General features: G+C 32.6%; 3 protein-coding genes across 7 annotated transcripts; 1 reads left to right on the top strand and 2 right to left on the bottom strand.

Annotated features, from left to right (window-relative positions):
* Positions 1–1,470: 1,470 nt before the first annotated feature.
* On the top strand, positions 1,471–3,745 carry LOC129315975 (ABC transporter G family member 10). Of its 2 annotated transcripts, XM_054960172.1 has the most exons (2): positions 1,471–3,033; positions 3,239–3,429. In XM_054960172.1, exons 1-2 carry the CDS (start codon positions 1,690–1,692, stop codon positions 3,293–3,295), a joined length of 1,401 nt encoding a protein of 466 aa, XP_054816147.1. In that variant the 5' UTR covers positions 1,471–1,689; the 3' UTR covers positions 3,296–3,429. The 2 variants fall into 2 exon arrangements, with proteins under 2 accessions (XP_054816147.1, XP_054816146.1); XM_054960171.1 differs by having other exon boundaries at positions 1,471–3,745.
* Positions 3,746–3,906: 161 nt separating this feature from the next.
* Positions 3,907–7,399, bottom strand: LOC129315976 (cold-responsive protein kinase 1-like). 4 transcript variants are annotated; one of them, XM_054960175.1, is made up of 7 exons: positions 7,176–7,399; positions 6,720–6,832; positions 6,457–6,563; positions 6,108–6,318; positions 5,794–6,031; positions 5,460–5,610; positions 3,907–4,638 (listed from the first exon to the last, which is right to left on the bottom strand). In XM_054960175.1, exons 2-7 carry the CDS (start codon positions 6,790–6,792, stop codon positions 4,258–4,260), a joined length of 1,161 nt encoding a protein of 386 aa, XP_054816150.1. In that variant the 5' UTR covers positions 6,793–6,832; positions 7,176–7,399; the 3' UTR covers positions 3,907–4,257. The 4 variants fall into 4 exon arrangements, with proteins under 4 accessions (XP_054816150.1, XP_054816148.1, XP_054816151.1 ...); XM_054960173.1 differs by having other exon boundaries at positions 6,457–6,573; positions 6,721–6,832; XM_054960176.1 differs by lacking the exon at positions 7,176–7,399 and adding an exon at positions 7,022–7,169.
* A 2,705-nt stretch (positions 7,400–10,104) lies between these two features.
* On the bottom strand, positions 10,105–13,816 carry LOC129314993 (protein DJ-1 homolog B-like). Its single transcript, XM_054958485.1, has 8 exons — positions 13,648–13,816; positions 13,343–13,543; positions 12,933–13,082; positions 12,625–12,807; positions 11,725–11,805; positions 11,313–11,513; positions 11,084–11,224; positions 10,105–10,578 (listed from the first exon to the last, which is right to left on the bottom strand). The coding sequence occupies exons 1-8, from the start codon at positions 13,777–13,779 to the stop codon at positions 10,372–10,374; spliced, it is 1,296 nt and encodes a 431-aa protein (XP_054814460.1). The 5' UTR covers positions 13,780–13,816; the 3' UTR covers positions 10,105–10,371.
* Between the last annotated feature and the right edge of the window lie 6,145 nt (positions 13,817–19,961).

The raw sequence follows: 19,961 nt of genomic DNA, 5'->3' as shown, positions 1-19,961 counted from the left end.
TTAAAATATATGATTTTGTTAATAAAAAATGATAGTTTCACTAACAAATAAAAGAAGGAGGGAATGTATCAATACTTGTCATATAAATTACTTTACTGAAATCTAAAGAAAAGGTACGTAAGCCCTTGATATTGCACTGGAAAATTTAATTTGTTTTTATTAAAGGTATTATTTTTTTAAAAACACACTTTCTTTTTTGGCTAATAAAAAACACACTTTCTCGTGGAAAACCTTTTACCATAAAGAAAATTGCAAATAGGTGGAATTAAAAGAAAATAATTTGTGGTTCAACTTTTTATACAAAGTTACTTATAAAATAGGCCATCGAATTTTTTCAGAATGTAACTTATATATAGCATAGCATAAAACAAACTCATATTTAGAGGGGGGGTTTTTGGCTAATAAAATTGTTTATATTTCATAAAAGAATTAAGTAACAGGAAATGAAGGTTTTTTAGCCAATAAATTAAATGACAATTTATCTATATTTAATTATTTAGAAATATGTTGAAGAAAGAAAATAAATTATTGATAAAATGAAGGCACTTTTACTAATATGAAATGACTTAGGAATTATTTATTGTTGTTGTTGTTGTTGTTGTTATACAAAACTGGAGTTCTAACCATTATTAATATCTATACAAAATATAAAATTCATTACATTATCAACCATCCATAATAATCTAACTTATATCAAACTCCAGGCAATATTTCTTATTATCTTAATATCTTCTGCATATTTCATTAGATATTTCATGTAAGTTCATTTTTATTTAATTAATACCCTCACCTTATTTCATTATATAATTATAATATAACGAAAAAGAGTTAATCAAATTATAATCATACCCGTTATTTATGTTCTTTCTTAATCTGAAATCTGAATTGCGATTTTGGAAGTTAGCGTCAAATATAAATCACATCAATACAAATTTTCAGAAAAATTATAACATGCAGGGTTCAAAACCATAACGATAAAAAATTACACACACACACACGCGTTATCAAAACAAATTATATATCTTCATAAGCACGAGATTAACATCAGTTCGACTTATTAAATGATTGACCAACACACACCAACTATTAAATCAACATATATCATTCATTGGGTTCATTCATATATGACCGTATAGAAGAATCCACAAACCAGTTTTATTTTTCAAGAAGCAGAAGCAATCACTCACCAAAAATAGAGATGTCAACATGTAACACGTTATTTGATGTGCATATTAATGAAGAAAAATTGACGCTAATAACTTGTAAAACTGTGTTTCATAGTATGCATCACTCATCAACCTAACTGCTAGCTGTCTTAAGAATTATAGATGGTGGGGGCAACCAAACTCTCAACCTACACAGTCATGTTCTGCTCACCAAAAAACTTCCCAAGAACACTCTTTCTTTCTTTGGTTTCTTGAGGCACTTCAACTTGAAAAACTCTTTCCTACGTCCTACGGACCAATAGAAAATAACAAGCAGAGCGCCAAGTCAATTCTCTGGCCAACACTTTCTACTTCGCCCATTCATTCAGAAAACTAGACTGGCTTCGTTCTCTTAAATTACTTGCACACAGTTTGGTGTGTTGGCTCATCTCCTTCTCTTCCTGTTCCTCTTCTTGCACCTTATTCACAAACCTAAGATACGACACTTCGTTCTTCTTTCACTTTGCATGCATACAAGCACACAATGGGATCACCATTCAAGCCAGTTTCATGTCCCAGAAAAACCCCATTTAGAATAGAAACCAAGAACTTGTCATGCAGATTGCGCAGCCAACTTGATGAATTTAGAAGCCTGTGTTTTGGTTCGAGTCCAGGGAGACGTGCTAAGCTGATCTTGAAAGATGTGAATTGTGAGGCAAAACCTGGAGAACTAACGGTCATTGCTGGTCCTAGTGGAGCTGGAAAGACCACACTGCTAGAGATTCTTGCAGGGAGAATATCCCCGTGCGAGGTTTCAGGGCAAGTGCTTGTCAATCATAGGCCTATGGACTTGGAGCAATTTAGAAGAACATCTGGGTATGTCACACAAGAAGATACTCTGTTCCCTTCGCTTACAGTTAGAGAAACACTCATGTATAGTGCCCTTCTGAGGCTTCCTGGAGGTAGAAAAGTGGCTGGTGCAAGAGTTGCAGAGTTGATAAAGGAGCTTGGGTTAGATCACATCGCTGATTCAAGAATTGGTACTGGTTGCGGTGGATCGTCAAACCAAGGCATATCGGGTGGGGAAAGGCGAAGAGTTTCCATCGGAGTTGATTTGATTCATGACCCTGCAGTTATTTTGATTGATGAGCCTACTTCAGGTTTGGATTCAGCATCTGCGCTGAACATAGTATCGGTGCTTAAATTAATGGCATTTAACCAAGGTAAGACCATCGTTTTAACCATTCACCAACCTGGGTTTCGGATTTTACAGCTAGTTGATCATCTTGTTTTGCTTTCGGATGGATTCGTCATGCATAATGGGTCATTGAACCTACTTGAGGCTAGGCTCAAGTTGGCTGGGCATCATATTCCCCACCATGTCAATGTCCTTGAATTTGCCCTCGATGTCATGGGAAGCTTGGTAATACAAACTTCAGAATCCATGAACAATCAGTTTCTTCTCAGAGACAGAGAGGAGCAAGTTTGTAAATTGAGGATGCCGTGCTCAATGAATGTCAAAGAAAAGGCTCTTCAGTACCCAAATTCTCCAGCGGAGGAGATTCTAATCCTAGGACAAAGGTTTTGCCGCAACATATTCAGAACCAAGCAACTGTTTATCACCAGAGTCATACAAGCCTTGGTAGCTGGATTTATACTAGGGACTATATTTTTTAATGTTGGCAACAGAAAAGGCCAAGTTGCCTTACAGACACGAAGTGGATTTTTCGCTTTCAGCCTTACTTTTTTGTTATCTTCAACAACAGAAGGCCTGCCTATTTTCTTGCAAGAGAAAAGGACTTTGATGGAAGAGACCTCAAGAGGAGCTTATAGAGTTTCTTCCTATGTTCTAGCAAACACCCTAATGTTTCTTCCTTTCCTTTTAATGGTTGGTCTTCTATATTCTACTCCAGTTTATTGGCTGGTAGGTTTAAGGAAGGAAACTGATGGGTTCCTATACTTTTCTCTAGTGGTTTGGTTGGTGGTCCTCATGTCAAATTCTCTTGTAGCTTGTTTCAGTGCTCTGGTGCCAAATTTCATCCTGGGAACGTCAGTGATTGCAGGGCTAATGGGTTCTTTCTTTCTATTTTCAGGATATTTCATATCAAAGGGAAACATACCCAGATACTGGATTTTTATGCACTATATAAGCCTATTCAAGTACCCATTTGAGTGTTTTATGATAAATGAATATGGAGGAAAACAAGGGAAAATCAGATGCCTTGAGAATAAGAATGGAGAATGCATTTTATATGGAGATGAGTTCTTAAGACAGCAAGGTCTGAAAGAGTCCCAAAAATGGAGTAATTTGGCCGTGATGTCGGGTTTCATAATTGGGTATAGAGTGCTCTGTTTTTTTATTTTGTGGTATAGATGCCACAGGACCAGAAGATAATCGATCAGCTTCATACAGCAATAGGTACTTTTCACAGATTACTATTATTATTATTATTATTATTATTATTATTATTTTGCTTACCATCAAGAATGAATACTTATGAAAAGGTTAGAACAATTCATGTTTGTACATTACATGCAAATAATCAGGGTAAACTTGTAATAAAAAATGGTTTGATTCACTGGCCATGTGTATTTACTACAGCGTCTGCGCTAAATTTAGCCCTTAATAAACATTAATTGTCTACCCCAAGAAGCAAGATGATAGGAAAAAGAGCAAGTATATAGGCCTTTTTCTCTCAGAGAACAGTAATGATTTCACTTCACTTTCAATTAATGGAAAATAACAAATGCAATGCGCAGATGATGTAAACAAACATGAATAGAACAAATCAGTTACATTAAAATCAGATATCGACCATTAATGCAGCCATATTAATGGAGCAGTTCTCAGGAGGACAACATCATGTAGAGCTAAGGCATATGCTAGACCTTTAAATAGCCAAAAATAAGCAATCTACTGGTGTAACAAACTTCAAATACTATCCTAGGTTTCAGAAAGTGTTAATTGAATCATCAAATGCTATAAATTTATTTACATGAGGGGAAAAACACAAAAAATTACAATGCAGTATGTAACATAACAAAGAAGAGAAGACAAATTTTTAGGACGAGAGGGAAGAGCAGAACTCAAGGGTAAACGCAGATACTCAACTCAATAGGTTCGGTCATAAATTGAGGTGAAGGTCATGGTAGCAAAAGAGGTCGTGGTTCCCATCAAAGAGGAATCGTCTTGCTTCCCATAGACACCAAGGGAAGATGTATTTTCTTCAGCCTCGACCTTTTGCATCCTTTCATCTTTGGCTTCTACAAACTCAAACAGCAATCCTGGCTTTGTAATTTTCTTTTCATCAACATCAATTTCGCCCAACAACATGCCAAGCACAGAAGACATAGATGGTCGGAGCTGAGGAGAATCCTGAGTGCAGAGAAGACCGATCTTACAAAACTGGCATGCCTCCTCAACATTGAAGCCATCTTCTAGCAATGCATCCACCAGTTTCTCCAGCTCCCCATTTTCATACACAGTCCATGCCTACAAGTCATACAATTGTATCATCCTCTCAACCATCGCCACAACTGTAATAACATTAGAATGACTTCTATGCTTTGGACCCTTAAAATCACGTGCAACTCAATCCAAGCATTAAGGAAACCCCTAAGCAATTTGCAGGAAACCCTTGGAACCATTTATATTATGTTTGGATTGAGGAAGATGGAGAAGAAGGAAAGATTCAAAACAAACTTTTCCTTCTATTCTCCTCCTCCCAAGCATTCCCTTAGAGATTCCAGCCTTAGGCTTTTCAGGGACATCAATTGTAAAAGAAAAGTTGTCCCAAATTAATTATAATTTATAACCCACTCCAAGAACTTATTCTCTGTGAAGGACTTGACAAAAAAGAAAATAAATGATGACATTGCATTTACATCCCTAATGACTACTTTAAAGTCCTTCAGAAAGCATGATAATAAATGTTGCGACAAATGGATGCGTTATCTAAATTATAGTTAAAAGATTGAAAATGCAGCAAAAGAGTCATACTAATGTGTTATCTAAATTATAGTTAAAAGATTGAAAATGCAACAAAAGAGACATAATCATGAGTTATTTGAACACATAAAAGTTGTTTCCAGGATTGCCAAGCAAATCTACGCCAGACCTCAAGGAATCTATCATGAAACCCTTGAGTTCCAACTTTTTATAGGTGGGCCTTTCACGCTACCTAAAGAACTAGGAATAATTTCTCTCTCAATATAGATCAATTTCATGATGTATTTTCAGTTTGACTTGAAAGAACCACAACTATGTTTAGCAGCTCTTTCTTTTTTTGTACTTGCCAAAAGAAAGGTCCATACCTTTGGAAGAAGATAATGTTCTTCAGCAGGTAACCGTCTGTTTGTGTTACACCTCCCACTAACAATTTCCAACAGTAGAACTCCAAAACTGTAGACATCTGATCTTCTTGTTACTTGATTTCGTATGGCATACTCAGGTGCTAGATACCCACTTTAAAAACAACACAGCTTAGTACAGAGTCATAGTAGAAAGCAAATGGCCAAAATTGCCAACAATATTTGAAAGAATCAAAACCAAGATACAAGGCAAAGAAGCAATTAATGTTCCTGCCAAAATAATGGCATAAATAAGTTGCATGTTCTTCAAAAATCAAAGAAAAATATAGGAACTTACGCTGTTCCAGCAACACGTGTACTAATATGGGTCAGGTTTGGAGAAAGAAGCTTTGCAAGACCAAAATCAGAAATTTTGGGCTGCAAGTCTTTATCAAGTAGTATATTGCTTGCTTTAATGTCTCTATGAATAATATGTGGTTCTACCTCCTCGTGAAGGAATGCTAGGCCCCGTGCAACACCAACGCAAATGTTCCTCCGCACAGGCCAACTGAATTGAATGCTACTATGGCCTCCACCTATAAAATCACAAGACTGAATCATCATTATGCCAACAATTTATACTCGCATATCCAATGCAAAATATATATTTACCAAGAAGTGTTTGAGCTAGGCTGTTGTTTTCAAGATAGCCATACACCAAAATCCTGTGTTCTCCTTCTGCACAGCATCCAAACAACTTAACTAGGTTTTCATGCTCTATGCTCGTGATCACTTTGATTTCTGTCAGGAATTCCCGAACCCCTTGATTCGAGTCAGCTGACAACACCTTTATAGCAGCAAGAGTCCCATTTCTCAGCTTTCCCTGATCAACAAACAGAGTTATCATTGGTCACTGAACAAAGAAACACATAAATAGCACTAGTGCAAATGTCCAGAAAATGAAGCAGCAGCCTGAGAATTCTTCGTGAACCGTCAAATGAAACCATACTATTGCAGTCACCTTATAGACAGATCCGAAACCACCTTGCCCTATCTTGTTTGCTGGGCTAAAACCTTCTGTAGCAATTCGAAGTTCCTTGTAGGTGTAAAGGTTCACATTCTGAATGTCTGAAACCTCGTTGCCAACATAGACATGATAGCTTAATTTAGACACAGAACGTTTGGAATATAGCTAAATTTATTAATATCAGATAATAAAAACGTAGTATAAAGATATTGAAAGCGAAAATAATAAGAACAGATTAATATTAAGTAGTTGCGTACCAAAATCTATTTCGGTAGGTTGCGTGGCTGAGACAGATCCTTTTTTTCTGATAAGCCAAGAGAAACAACTCATCACAAAGTAACTCAGGGGCTACAATGGACCAAACCCAGCGCTGCAACGTAAGTAATCAAACATCAATATGCAATCCTCCGATAACTGAGATCATGTGTAGAAAAGAAAAAATTCATGGTAAAAGGCAAAAGCCTTGAATGACTAATTTTGAAATTTCTAAAATTGAACAGTAGATTTGCTGACGGACGGGACGATGCATCTTTTCAAAAGAGAAGTCATAGCTTATTACTTGAGCAGAATTTTCTGTCAAATCAGAACACAGAAGTCACAGCATGCATTTCCGGAAACGGAAGAAGTTAATAATGGGAGGGATAAGGAAGGAAGGAAGGAAGTAGCGAAGACACGGATGGTCCGTCATGAGCAGGCATGAAAGATGAACTTACTCTGTGGAAAGCAAGTAGCAGAGGAGAGAGGTGAAGAGAAGGGGAATCGTAATTTGGAATGTTGACTTGAAAAAGCAGCCAAGCAGGTCTTTCACGGATAGTCGCTCTTCGATGAGAGAATTGGAGGCAGAGAAAGAGAAACAAGAAAATGGCAAAATCAAAACTTGCACGAGATAAAATGCAAAGCAATTGAAGGCCCCGACTCTTCTTCGTCTTCTAATTTGATGATTATTCAACAGATGGGGTCCAAAACAAAAGATGCAGATGAAATCCACAGGCAACTCCTGGGCACATACATTTTAATCTATGCATGAATATTGACTTAGAGGAATCTAAATGGTTTAATAATTTTTAGTTTTTTTTATTAATTATTATTACAGTTTATATGAGATATTATATTATTTCAGGCACGGTCATGCACCATCTAGTAATATATTTAACCCAGTTATAAAAAGCTTTTAAATGATGCAATTAATTTTGATATTAATACACTATTTAATATTTATGTACAATAAAACAAAAAATTTAGTAAATTATACCATCTAAATCTATAAGTTATAGATAATATGTTTTTTGACGACTCGCACTAATTTATGCATTTGAATTAATTATAGTTTGGCGGTGAATTAGATTTGAAACTATGAACTGACAGACAATTAAAAAATGCAAGTACTTTGTCTGAGAGATTCTCTATTAAATTATCGAGAAATATTAAAGTAAATTGAGTGTATTAAATTATTTATAATCTGTTTAATTAAAATACTTTAAATAATATAAATAAAATTTTTTGTAATATTTTTTAATTAATTTTATTTTTATAACAGAATACACATTTAATTTTTTATCTTTTCTTTTTATATAATTATTAATATTAGAATTAATTTATAATAAATACTATTTAAATTTTATGTTTTTATCAGATATATTACAAATGATAAGGTGCATTCAATCTATCTAAGTAATTTTATTAAATTATCTTATTATGTTACCCGTTAAAATAGCTAGTTTTTATTACGAGAAGAGAATACAGTCATACACCCATGGATCGTGATCCATTCCTTCCGTTTTTTTTTTTTTTTGGCCCCAGAGAGAAACTAAATTTTTATTTGAGAAATATTTTTTTATTTTAAGAAAAAAATTATAACTATAAAGGCTTAGGTCTCATATGATAAAAACTCATTAGTATTTTTAACTGTTGGTCTAATTTTTCACCAAATTTATGTTGAAATTTTTTACAACTAGTTTCTTATTTTAATGGTAATAAATGGTAATAATTACACTTTGAAAGACTAAAAATATCTTACATTTTTAAATATTTAACTCTTCAAAAAATGTCCTATATTTTTTAATAGAATGAGTATATCATTGTAGAAAATTGTTTATTCGGTTATCATTCTCATTTCTCTCTCTATTTTTTTTTATTATTATTGTAGATGACTTCTTATAATTTAATCCCTTTATAATAAAATAATTTTAAATTTTAAGTTCAATTACTTTAGCTCAACGGCCTTCGCATATCGTGTGCCGTCGCAATATTGACCGGATCATCTAATTCATACTTTCTCCAATCAAACACAGATAGCCCATATAATTAATCAGATTCAATTGATTAAAATAATAAAACACACAAATTGTCTATAAATAATAATATACAGCAAACTGGGGAAAAAAAAGGCATGTTGAAGTGAAAGTAGAGTATCTGCTAGCGGCCAAGAGGATGGGCAAATGCACCCATCACTTTGAAGAAAATTACAAGGTAGATAAATTTTGTAACTTTGCACTTTTTATTTTTAATATTTTACATATTTTGAATTAAAAAAATCCAAATTCAAAATAAGATATGAATAGAATATTCATATAAAAGATCATATTAACATGTATAATATAATTTTTTAAAAAGAAAAACAATAATCAATCCGTTACTGCAATTTTAGCCCTAATACAATTATTATTTTAAAAAAGTATTAATTTTTAAATTAAATTATTTTGCACTCCTCACTTCGCGCCTGATTCCACTATTGATATCAGTTAGTGATAGTTTTTCTTTTTCGGCCAAAAATCAGTGATAGTTGGAAATCAATGAAATGTTGCTTTAATTAACATACGACGATGATCTGGATACAGAGATGTTTTACTTAAAAAATTGTTTTCGAGTTTTGACATTCTTTCCTTCAGAGTTCAGATATAATTTGCTGAGGTTATGCCAGCATTGTTTGAAGTCGTCATCCGGCATTATTATATATGCTCAGCTTATGCAACCATGGATTGTAGTCGTCGTCCGGCAGTTCAATCCTATCCAACATCTACTACCATTTTTAACCCCTTTTACTTGGTAAATGGAAAATGTGGCTGCTCTATTATTAATTTATTATACTAGTTCATCTTGACAAAGGAGCCTTTACATATAAAGTAAAAACCAATCCATCTATCAGATTACTTATTGAGAGAGATACAATATATATATATATATATACTGGAAAATACCTCCACCCCTTTTGGTCAAGCAAAATAGACGAGTTAGGTTTCTCAGTCGATAAGACAAATAATGAAATGTCGACAATAATTAATATATCTTATACAATTGGTGACGAAAACTACTTCACCAACGAAGAATCAATGCTCCATTAACCATTTTTCCCTTATAATAAAAAGGCCGCAAACTTGAAATTTTCCGTCGTATTAACAACTAGTCCTAACTTCTCATCATCATAGCTTAACATACTCGTGTTTCAAAGACCTTGTTCCCATTCCAACATGAACTTTTCCCATGTTGACGTGTACGTCAAGAAATCAAATGCTCTTTCCTAACTCATTTGTATACATCATCAATGGTTCAATATTCGTATGTAAAACAGATCACGCTTCCCAATTTGTATTCACAAACGAATATAAGAAATAAGAACAAGTTTGAAACATCCGGGACACGACATTCAAAGAGAGAAGTAATCAACCTTTTTTATTTAGTCTACAAAAGAAATTAGTTGGAGACAGAAGCCCAACGGATACGGAGAGGAAAAGTTCTAGTGAATTCAAATTCAACAAGAGAACTTCCAGACGACTCTCCCTCCAGCAGAGCATGTGAGAAGCGACTAGCAAGCTACATTCAAATAGCCACACTATATTCGTTTACCACTCGATATTTCAAACATAGACATCTCTATACGTTAGCTTAAAGAGCCACTCATGCTTAAATACACTATGCGCGAGTAAAAACCATAGCTTTTGCAAGTTCTAGTCCTAACTTCCGCCCAAACAGCTTTTCCACTATAGTTAATGCAAACTCCATGGAGGTCCCTGGTCCTCTGCTGGTAATAAGATTGCCATCAACTACAACCCTATTTTCAACTTCGCTCTGATCTGATAACTTATTGCACATAGCAGGAAACGCAGTGGCCTTCTTACCCTGTAACACGGAAATATATATCAGTTTTACACTAATACAGTGAAGAAGCACATTTTGCACATCGAGTAGGATTATTTTAACAATAAAAACAAATCTACAGCTACATATCAAAATTATAGATAATGTAAAATTTATATAAAACCATATTATTCTTGAGTCATGAACAGCGTCACTCATCTTCAGACTTTGTGCCCATAATCTAGTTCAGTGAAATTTTATGCACTTGCCATCTGGCACATACCAACTGGATGTTTTTAACAGCACGTTAAGTACTCTCATCTAACAAAAAAGAAGAAGAAAAACAAGAGGGGGCAAAAAACCCAAAAAACTTGCACAGTTTTGTTTGGAAAACCCACAGCTTAAATCATGCTGTGCAGTCATTTCGGTAAAATTCCAATGAAGAGTTACCCATACAGCGATGATACATGCCATTTCATCAATATTTCACTAAGAGCTGTCCCTAGAATGATGATTGATCGACCGAAAAAAAAAGAAAGAAAGAAACCTTTAGCAAGCCGTGGGGCTCCAAGACTAACGCGGGGGATGCACAAATTGCTCCATAATATCTGTTTGATTCTCTCTGCTTTTTCAGCAAACTGACCAGAGCTTCTGACTTCGCAAAAGCTTGGGCACCACCAAGTCCACCCTACAGAAAGTGGATTATATATTTATACTTACACCTTAAACTAATGCTAGCTGCTGGCTACCACGAGGAAAACAAGATGCTAACTTACTGGCAGCACAATTAGGTCATATGTAAGTTTAGCTGCCTCATCAAGGAGCATGTCCGCCTCCAGTTTAACTTTCCTAGAAGCTACGATCTCTACTTTGTCCTCAAGAGAAGCAACTACAACATTTGCTTTTGCTCTTCGCAGAACATCAATGATAATAACAGCTTCCATTTCCTCAGTGCCATTAGCAATTGGTACAAGAATCTGACAAGGTAATGCAAATACAATAGCCAACCAAAGTCATTTTAGTGAAAAGAATTACTTCCATTACTATGAAGTTAAGAAACTCAGACTAAACTAGTCATCCCTTCTTCTCCATATCAACATCAGTCCACACAGCTAATCTCAATAGTTGATACCAACAAAAAAAAAATGATGGTGATGAGAATCTCAAGGTCCAAAGTTGAAACCAAACCTTGGGGGGATTATCAGATGTCCATTGGACTGGGTTTAGCTCAGTGAAAGTATATTCTTCTCCATGATTGGATCGCATGACCTGAATAAAAACATAAAACATACAAATATCTAAATAATGCTAGCATTTGTATGTCAAAAAGCAGCTGCTAAAAACTCGATCTCATATATAAGCAGTACAGTAAGTCGATAGTCAGCTGTACAAAGAATAATTAAAATATCCTGCAATTTTTCATTAGGATTTTGGAAGAAAGAATACCAACTGCTAACTCGTTTCGGGGAAAGACAAGTTTTAACCATCTAAAGGAAATAAGAAACCCCCAACACCTTTTCTTGTTCTTCCAAGATCCATGACTAAATTTCATGTTCAAGTCAGGGTTAGGTTTCTCGCTGAATGACAAAGACTATATAGAAGCTGACTAGCAATTATCAAGCGGACACGATGCGTTAAACCATAGAGAATAGTCAAAATTCAAATTAGGAAAAATATTATGCACAACATCATGGGAATGAACAATGAAGAGCACCAAACACCTTTTTTCAATCCAATAGTAATTATGTATGCCAGTAAAGGCCTCTTACCGTTACCTCCCACAATGTTATTTGATATTGTAACTTCTTCCAGTTTCTTGACCTCTATCTTTTACCACATCAAAATGAAATAGAAGACCTCCTTTAATTTTCAACGCCCAGATTTAAAATATTGACGTTTTCTAGCCACCTCCATTCACTCAATATTGAGTTTAAAATTATTTAAACAGCAAAAACATAGGAAACCAGTTTCCAGATGCAGAAGGATTGAGAATATTAAATTTCAAACAACATTGTTTGTGAATGATAACACTTTTTAGCCTTTTCCCTCTCAAAAAACTACTAGAATTATCACGAAGTAAGTCTTAACCAGTGGACCAGCAACTTCGTTGGCCTTCTCCTTTCCATATAACTGCTCAACCAGCGCAATACCGAAGTCCATGGTAGTGCCTGGTGCACGGCTAGTCACAACTTTTTCATCCAGCTGCACTATTGATTCAACAGCCGTCGCATGAGAGGCCAATTTGTCCATAAATGATGGGTGACCAGTTGCCTGACAGATCACATTACACCCATTACCACAAATTCATTCTTCATTTGATTTGTTAGACCCTATAAGAGCAACATGACTAATTGAGGGTTCTAGAAAGGGTAATGTCAACGGATAAGTTAACTTACCTTCAGCCCCTTGAGCAAACCCCACGATCCAAGTACCACGGCCGGAGCAGCGCATACTGCAGCGTAAAGCCGTCCATCTGCAACGTGCTTTTTCACTAAGCTTTCCAAAGTTTCACAGTCTCTGAGATTATCTACACCTGGAACACCCCCCTGTCGAAGAAGAAAAACTTCAGACAACTCAAAATTAAGAGACTGAACATTACGTAGAAGAGTATGCTGCTCATTTTCTTCATTAAAATTCAAATGCAACAATACCAATAATAAGATGAAGATTTATTTCATGTTATACATTTTGTCGGCTGGATCAACTGAGTCGAAGACAATCAAAATCACTTCTACGGCACAGCAAACAGGGATTACGGACGAAATCGATGATCAAACATAATTAAGACTCGGAAAGAGGAATGTACAGGTAAAGCAACAAGGTCGAAAGCACTATCGGCCACATCAGAAGCAGAAGCATCGGCAATAATCTTGACGCCGTGTAGAGCTTCGACCCGAAGCTGCTTCCCAGTAGAAGCAACGGTAACATCAGCTCCCGATCGTCGCAGAACATCGATCGTAATCACAGCCTCCATAGGCTCCGTACCATTCGCAATCGGAACCAGAACCTAACAATCCCAAGGGAAAAAAAGAGAACAACCACAGCATCAGTCCGCGATCCCATTACGATCAATATCTCGGACGAAAAAGAAGATGGAGATGCGTGGTTTACCTTCCGAGCAGAGGAAGCCATAGCTGTTGCAGAACCAGAGACGGAGAGGATGCGCTTCTTGAGCTGGGTGGGTTTGGGAGTGAAGTTGGAGAGGGAAGGAGGGAGTTTTAGAAGCAAGTGACGCAGAGCCATTTATGCTTCTGGGCGGTTCTGTGTGACAGTGCGAGAATGCGCATAATTAGGATTTGCGTCTGTGTGTTGCCAAAATGACAACACGTATCTCTTTGATGCGGATTTGCCGCTCTGATTTTGCCACGTAATAATATGTCATGATCCTGCCCTGCATGCACAGCTCCTGATCGATGGAATATTTTTTTGGGGATAATACGTGAGAATAACAATAAAATTTCAAAATTTAGAATTTATAACATTTAACATTTTAATAATTTTTTTTTCAAAAAACGAACAAATATTGATTCAAAGTTAAAATAATTATAAATAAAAATTTTAATTACAAATTAAAAGTTATATTTAAAATTAAAATATTTTATTTATAATTAAAATTTTTAAATTTATAATTATATGAATTATTGTTTTTAATTTATTTGTCAGGAAATTTTATCCCGATTTAATTATCCTAAATTCATTATTTTTTATATTTCAATGTAATTTTCTATTATCTGTTTATTTCTTCTCCCAAAAGGAATGTACTTTTTTCAGCACGCCTTGTTGTACGGAGTTTAATCATGGACCCGGTTTGAAGCTTGTTAATAGTACAGTAATTTATTATAGTTGTAATTGTAAGTATATATATAATATGTAAGGGAAAAATCACATTTAAATTTTAAAAGAAAAAATTAACAATAGGTAGGTTTTTAATATTTTTAAAATAAATTGTCAACTATCAATTCAAATGTTATGAATTTAAAAATTTTAATTATATATATGTTATTTAAATTTTAAATATAGTAGTTAGTTTGTGATTTGAATTTCTTTTTATAATTATTTTAATTAATATTTATAATTTATTTTACATAAAATTTTATCAAGAAATTAACCATCATTAATTCGTTCTTTTAAAATTTTATTGCCATTCTCCCATATATAAATGCAAATTTGAAACACAATTTATAGATCTTAATTTTAAGATTGTGTGTTATCTGTGTGATATGGTTCAATTCTCTTGCCAATAAAAACTTAATTCTATGATACTGCAAAGGGCATATCCGATTCAGCTTGTTAGAATTTTAAAAAGTAACCTACAATGCAAAGTTTTGCCCTTCTTTACTGATAATCTAGATCGAGTACGAAGCCATTAGAATCCATTCCAATTCTCAATTATCCATTTGCAACTCACAAGATCACATAACTCCGCTTTGAAAGCATATTAGTGTTATTTTGAGTTTAAATTGAATATTATATTCGTTAAACAAATTATTCAGCCTATAAAAGCACTTTTATCTCAACTAAACACATTCTTTACATGCAATTTTTTCATGACTTGCAAGTAATATAATTTATTATGATTTTTAGTATACATTATATTAAAAATGTGCTTTTTAAAGGGGGAGGGGGGAAGGATAAACTTAACGCCGATTAATTTCTCACCGTCGAAACTAGTCCGGAGAAGACAGAAAGATAATCAATTACTGATAAACTAGATTACGTGCGTGATGCAAAGAAACAATAATCATTGATCGATACTTGTAGTTTCTCTTAGTATATATGCACTCTATAATGTCATCGTGCTTAATTTTTATCACATTGTTAAATCGCAAAATCAAACAAAATGTGGTTATTTAAGGGAAAGCAACACCTTATTTCTGTGCCCAGAAAACAAAAGGAGAAGAATCATATGAACACGTCGAGATCATATTACTAATTTTGCTAATTAGTCATCGAATTGGTTCTTACAGGGTCCTAACAGTTTTTTTTTTTTGGGGGGGGGGGGGGGGACTGAAACTCTAAAAGGTGTCACGTGATTTTTAAACATGGACAAACACAGACAATTATATATTTTGTCTTCTAGCTATGCGGTTTAGATGTCGCTGCTTGATTTGGTCAGCACAAAATGCTTATCATGCCTAATTTTCCCATATTCCCTCCGTTTTTATTTTAAAAAAACAAGTTATACAATTTAAAAAAATAATTAATTATATTAATTGTGTCTGAAAATAAAATAATTGTTTTATTTTTTATTAATTATATTAATCAAACTTTCATTAATTATTTTTTTATAGTTACGAATGATAAAACTATAAGAGATAATTTAAAAAGTTTGCAATAAATATGAATTGAAAAATGTGATTTTGTTTATATAAAAATATAAATTAAGAATAATAATTTTTTTATATAAATAAGAATGGAGGTAGTATATAGTGAAAGTTTTCAAAACTTTAAAAATATGAAAAAAATAATGTTGAGCCCTTTTAGTTCCACCCATTCTTAAAGGAGGTCCCTGTGATCTAACACTTTTTAAATTCATCCCCATGCACTGTTTCACCCAACCATAAAAGAGGTCTCTATAGCTTGGAAGTTTTTAAATTCATCCCCGTACTTCGCAAGGGCTGAATGATCCTCCAGATTTCAAAATAATTGGGAATGGATTTCTACTTTCTTGCTAAAACTAGTCAAAGTTGATTTTAATTACATGGCAAAAAAATTTTATGAACTGACATGCACACAAAATAGCGAGGTGGATTGCTAATGGGATATAATAATGTAAGCCAATGCATTCTATTTTCAATTGTTAAAAACTCAAATGCTAAAAAAAAAAAAAAAAACTCTAACAATTATCCCATTAAATGTTTTGTTTTGATAGATAAGCTCCAAGTGTCTGATGATTTTCCCTCGTACATCCAAGCCTTTTAATTCGAATCCTGACAATGCATTGATAAACTTAACTTCGAGAAATAAAAAATAGAATCAAGTAAAATTAAAACCTCATTAAGATGCGTGAAGTTTCAGAACTTGAATAGTCATTAGGGTCTTTCACCATCACATTAAGACCATTTTTCCTAAATTAAGTTGCCTGATTCATCCTCATGATGTTATAATTGAGAACAATATATTAAAAGAAAGGATGAATAACATGTATGTCATTTAGGGTTTATCAATTTGAGGTATTTGAAACTATTTATTAAGCTGAGCAAGTTGGATTTGCCCTCCTATAATATTCTAGTGCTCGATTGAACAGTGATTTGAAAGAATTATTAGTTATATGATTTTGTTATGCTTAACTGGAGTATGATTTCCCCATACTAGTCATGTTTTGAGCTAATAGACAAAAACAATCAAATTTGAATAAGATATATGCAGTGATGAATTTAAGGGGGGCCAGTAGGGGCTGTGCATTCCAATTTATGAAAAAAATAAATGGAATTTTATTTATGAAAAAGTTAAAAATTCTTGTTAACTTCCCATATTTAAATGAAATTTTAATTATAGACCCTTATATGATGAATTCTGGATTCGTCCCTGAATATGTGATACATACAATTTATGAATCTTTATTTTAAGCTTCGTTCAATATCTTCATCCTTCAATGACTATTTTTTTTATTTAACCTTTTCCCCCGCATTCTTTGGCTCCGAGCCTTTAACAAACCGTTTCGGTTGGATTTAGCCAGTCATGTATTTTTGTTACCATCTATTGTTTAGCCCCTGCTTATGTCAACTTGTCCTGGTTATCACGATGAGGCATTTTTTGAACACGTTCGCAACTTTTGAATGGCATTCACAATATGAACACAGTATGACGAGTTAAGAAACAATTTCATACTTTAAGAATTCAAGTGTATTTTTTGCAAATTTTGGGGATTGATTTTAAAAAAATGTGAGTTACGTTGTGTAGACCAATTTCAAAATTGAATGAAATTATTGGCTGCAACATTAATTTTCCCGAAAACATGTTATTTTTAGTTAAAAAAGTTATTTTATCTTGAATTATAATTTATTTTTTATATGATAAGACATCCTAGACTAATTAACACTATCATTTACTTCCTCCGTTAAAAAATATAAGGTATTTTTAATTGAATCTTACTTCTCAATAAAGTAGTTATCTATTTTTCAACTAATTTTAATTTTTTATATTTACTTATATTAAACACCTTATAATAAATATTAAGTTGTTATTAATAGGGGCTTTTAAAAAAAAAAGCAATCACTACATTTTGAAAGACTAAAAATATTTTACATTTTTTAACATTTAACTTATTAAAAAATGTCTAATATTTTTAAATAAAAATAGTAGTAATTTTAATTTTTTATTGTGAATTTATCAAAATTTATGTGTCAGGTCCCGACAACAACTTCTTCAAACCAATACTCCTGGTTTGATAACAGACAGAAGGACTCATCTCCAGCAGTGTGGTGCATGACTTTCTCTTAATTGAAATGAGATGTTTACAATGACTTCACGATTAAAAAAAAAAAGTTAAATGCAATTTAATATTTAAAAAAATTATGTTTTTAATTATGCTTTGATAAAATATTCTATACAATATTTTAATAATGACAATTAAAATTTTAATATATTATTCTTAAAAAATTATAAAAAAAACATGTAATGTTTTATACAAGATTTTTTTTCTGGGCATACACTGTATTGTGATGGAGGGAGTAACCGGGAGCATCCCTAAAACAAGTGAGTCCATAAAAAAAACATTCCAGGTTGTATCTCCTCGTTTCAAAACATTAGTTTTATTTAAACTAGTATGTGTCTCATGCACAGTGTGAAATGATAAGTAACAATTTAAATAAATAATGAGATATAAATTATATTATTGTAAAAAATTACTTTTAAATTAAAGTAATTGTTTTTTATCAGTAATAATGAGTTAGATATAATAATTATTTAAAAATCTCCATGGAACTTCCCATTGAATGAATTTAAAAACTAAATCAATTTTTATAAAACGTGTTTAAATTATAACTAGTACATACACGTTGCACAATTAAATTAGAATTAAGAATTAAGGTTAATTTCATAAATTAGATCTAGGATGGAAAAGATTTTGTATCTCAATTTTCTCCAGTAAAGCACGATTTCATTTTAAAATATCATTAAACTATTTTTCATAACAGGAAACATATCATTTATCATTTTTATTCTTGTCATAAACTATTTATCTTACGCCATGATCTCTTAGTTTTTAGAATAAAAAATGAGAATAATATGATGGGAAGCTACACTAATTGCAAGGTAGGTGAGATAATGGGAGAGAAATGAAGAAACAACATGAATTATGATAAATTAATAAATTATTTTAAAAATAGCATGAGTTAGAAAAATGAAATTTAGGAAGAAGTGGGGTTTGACAATAGCGGAAATAATATGACAGAGAGTAAAATAAAGTGACATTCCTTCCCCTTTGTTACAACTACACAGGCCTTCCCTCTATTTTTAAACTCTACACTTTAGTCTCATCACTAATGTTGTGAGGAGTATTTCATTAAAAATCTTAAAATACTTAATTTTTTATTTGTAATTATGTAAAAAAATTTAGAACTATTAATTTGTCTTTATGATCTAATTGTTTACCCTCTCTCGTAATTTAAAAAATAAAATTTAAATAATTAATATTATCAATATTTATGTTTTAAATTTTTTTGATAAAAATTTTTTGAACTGTTGGTTTGACTATTATTTTAGCCAATTTATGTATTTAATTTTAAAAAAATTATTAAATAAATACATTTGCATAATAAAAATTTAAAATGTAAATGAAAATGTAAAAAAATATGCATTCATTTTTTAGATAATTTGAATTATTTTTATACAATATATATTTAAAGAGGGATATTTTGGTCAAGTGTGTATAACTTAACAATCAACTAACAATTAAGTGGATGTAAAAAAATATTAATAATTGAGAGAACATTTGTATTTTATAACTATTCATATTAGAGGAGGTTCATGTATATTTCAAAAATAAAAAGTAGATAACTGTAATTAAGATCAAATATATAGGAGGTCAAAATATTTTATTCTATAAAAATTATAATCTTAATATTGTAATATTTGAGAAAATACAATAAAATATGCTGTAGCATGTTGCAATGTCAAAGCTTATAAAGTGATAAATTATATAAATATTCTATATGATTAGATACAATTTTTTAAAACAAAGATGATATTTGAGTATGAGGAATAAATAGTGGATAATGATTCATCAATCCCTTGTAACGTCAATGAAAGCTTTTTCGATAAACCTTCACCTGACTTTGTCTTTTGAAAACAAGCTCGACTTCAACACTTCCAACAATCAACACATGCGTAGGCAAAATCATGTTGATATAGCATTACATTTTATGCAACATAACACAGGGAAATTATAAGTAAAACTACATAAATATTATCTAACTTTGAAA

This window comes from Prosopis cineraria, unplaced genomic scaffold, assembly GCF_029017545.1.
Source record: "Prosopis cineraria cultivar Desert tree isolate PC_DT_omini unplaced genomic scaffold, ASM2901754v1 PC7, whole genome shotgun sequence".
NCBI classification, from domain to species: Eukaryota; Viridiplantae; Streptophyta; class Magnoliopsida; order Fabales; family Fabaceae; genus Prosopis; species Prosopis cineraria.
The sequence above is the reverse complement of the archived record's forward strand: the minus strand, read 5'-3'. Positions and strand labels throughout refer to the sequence as shown.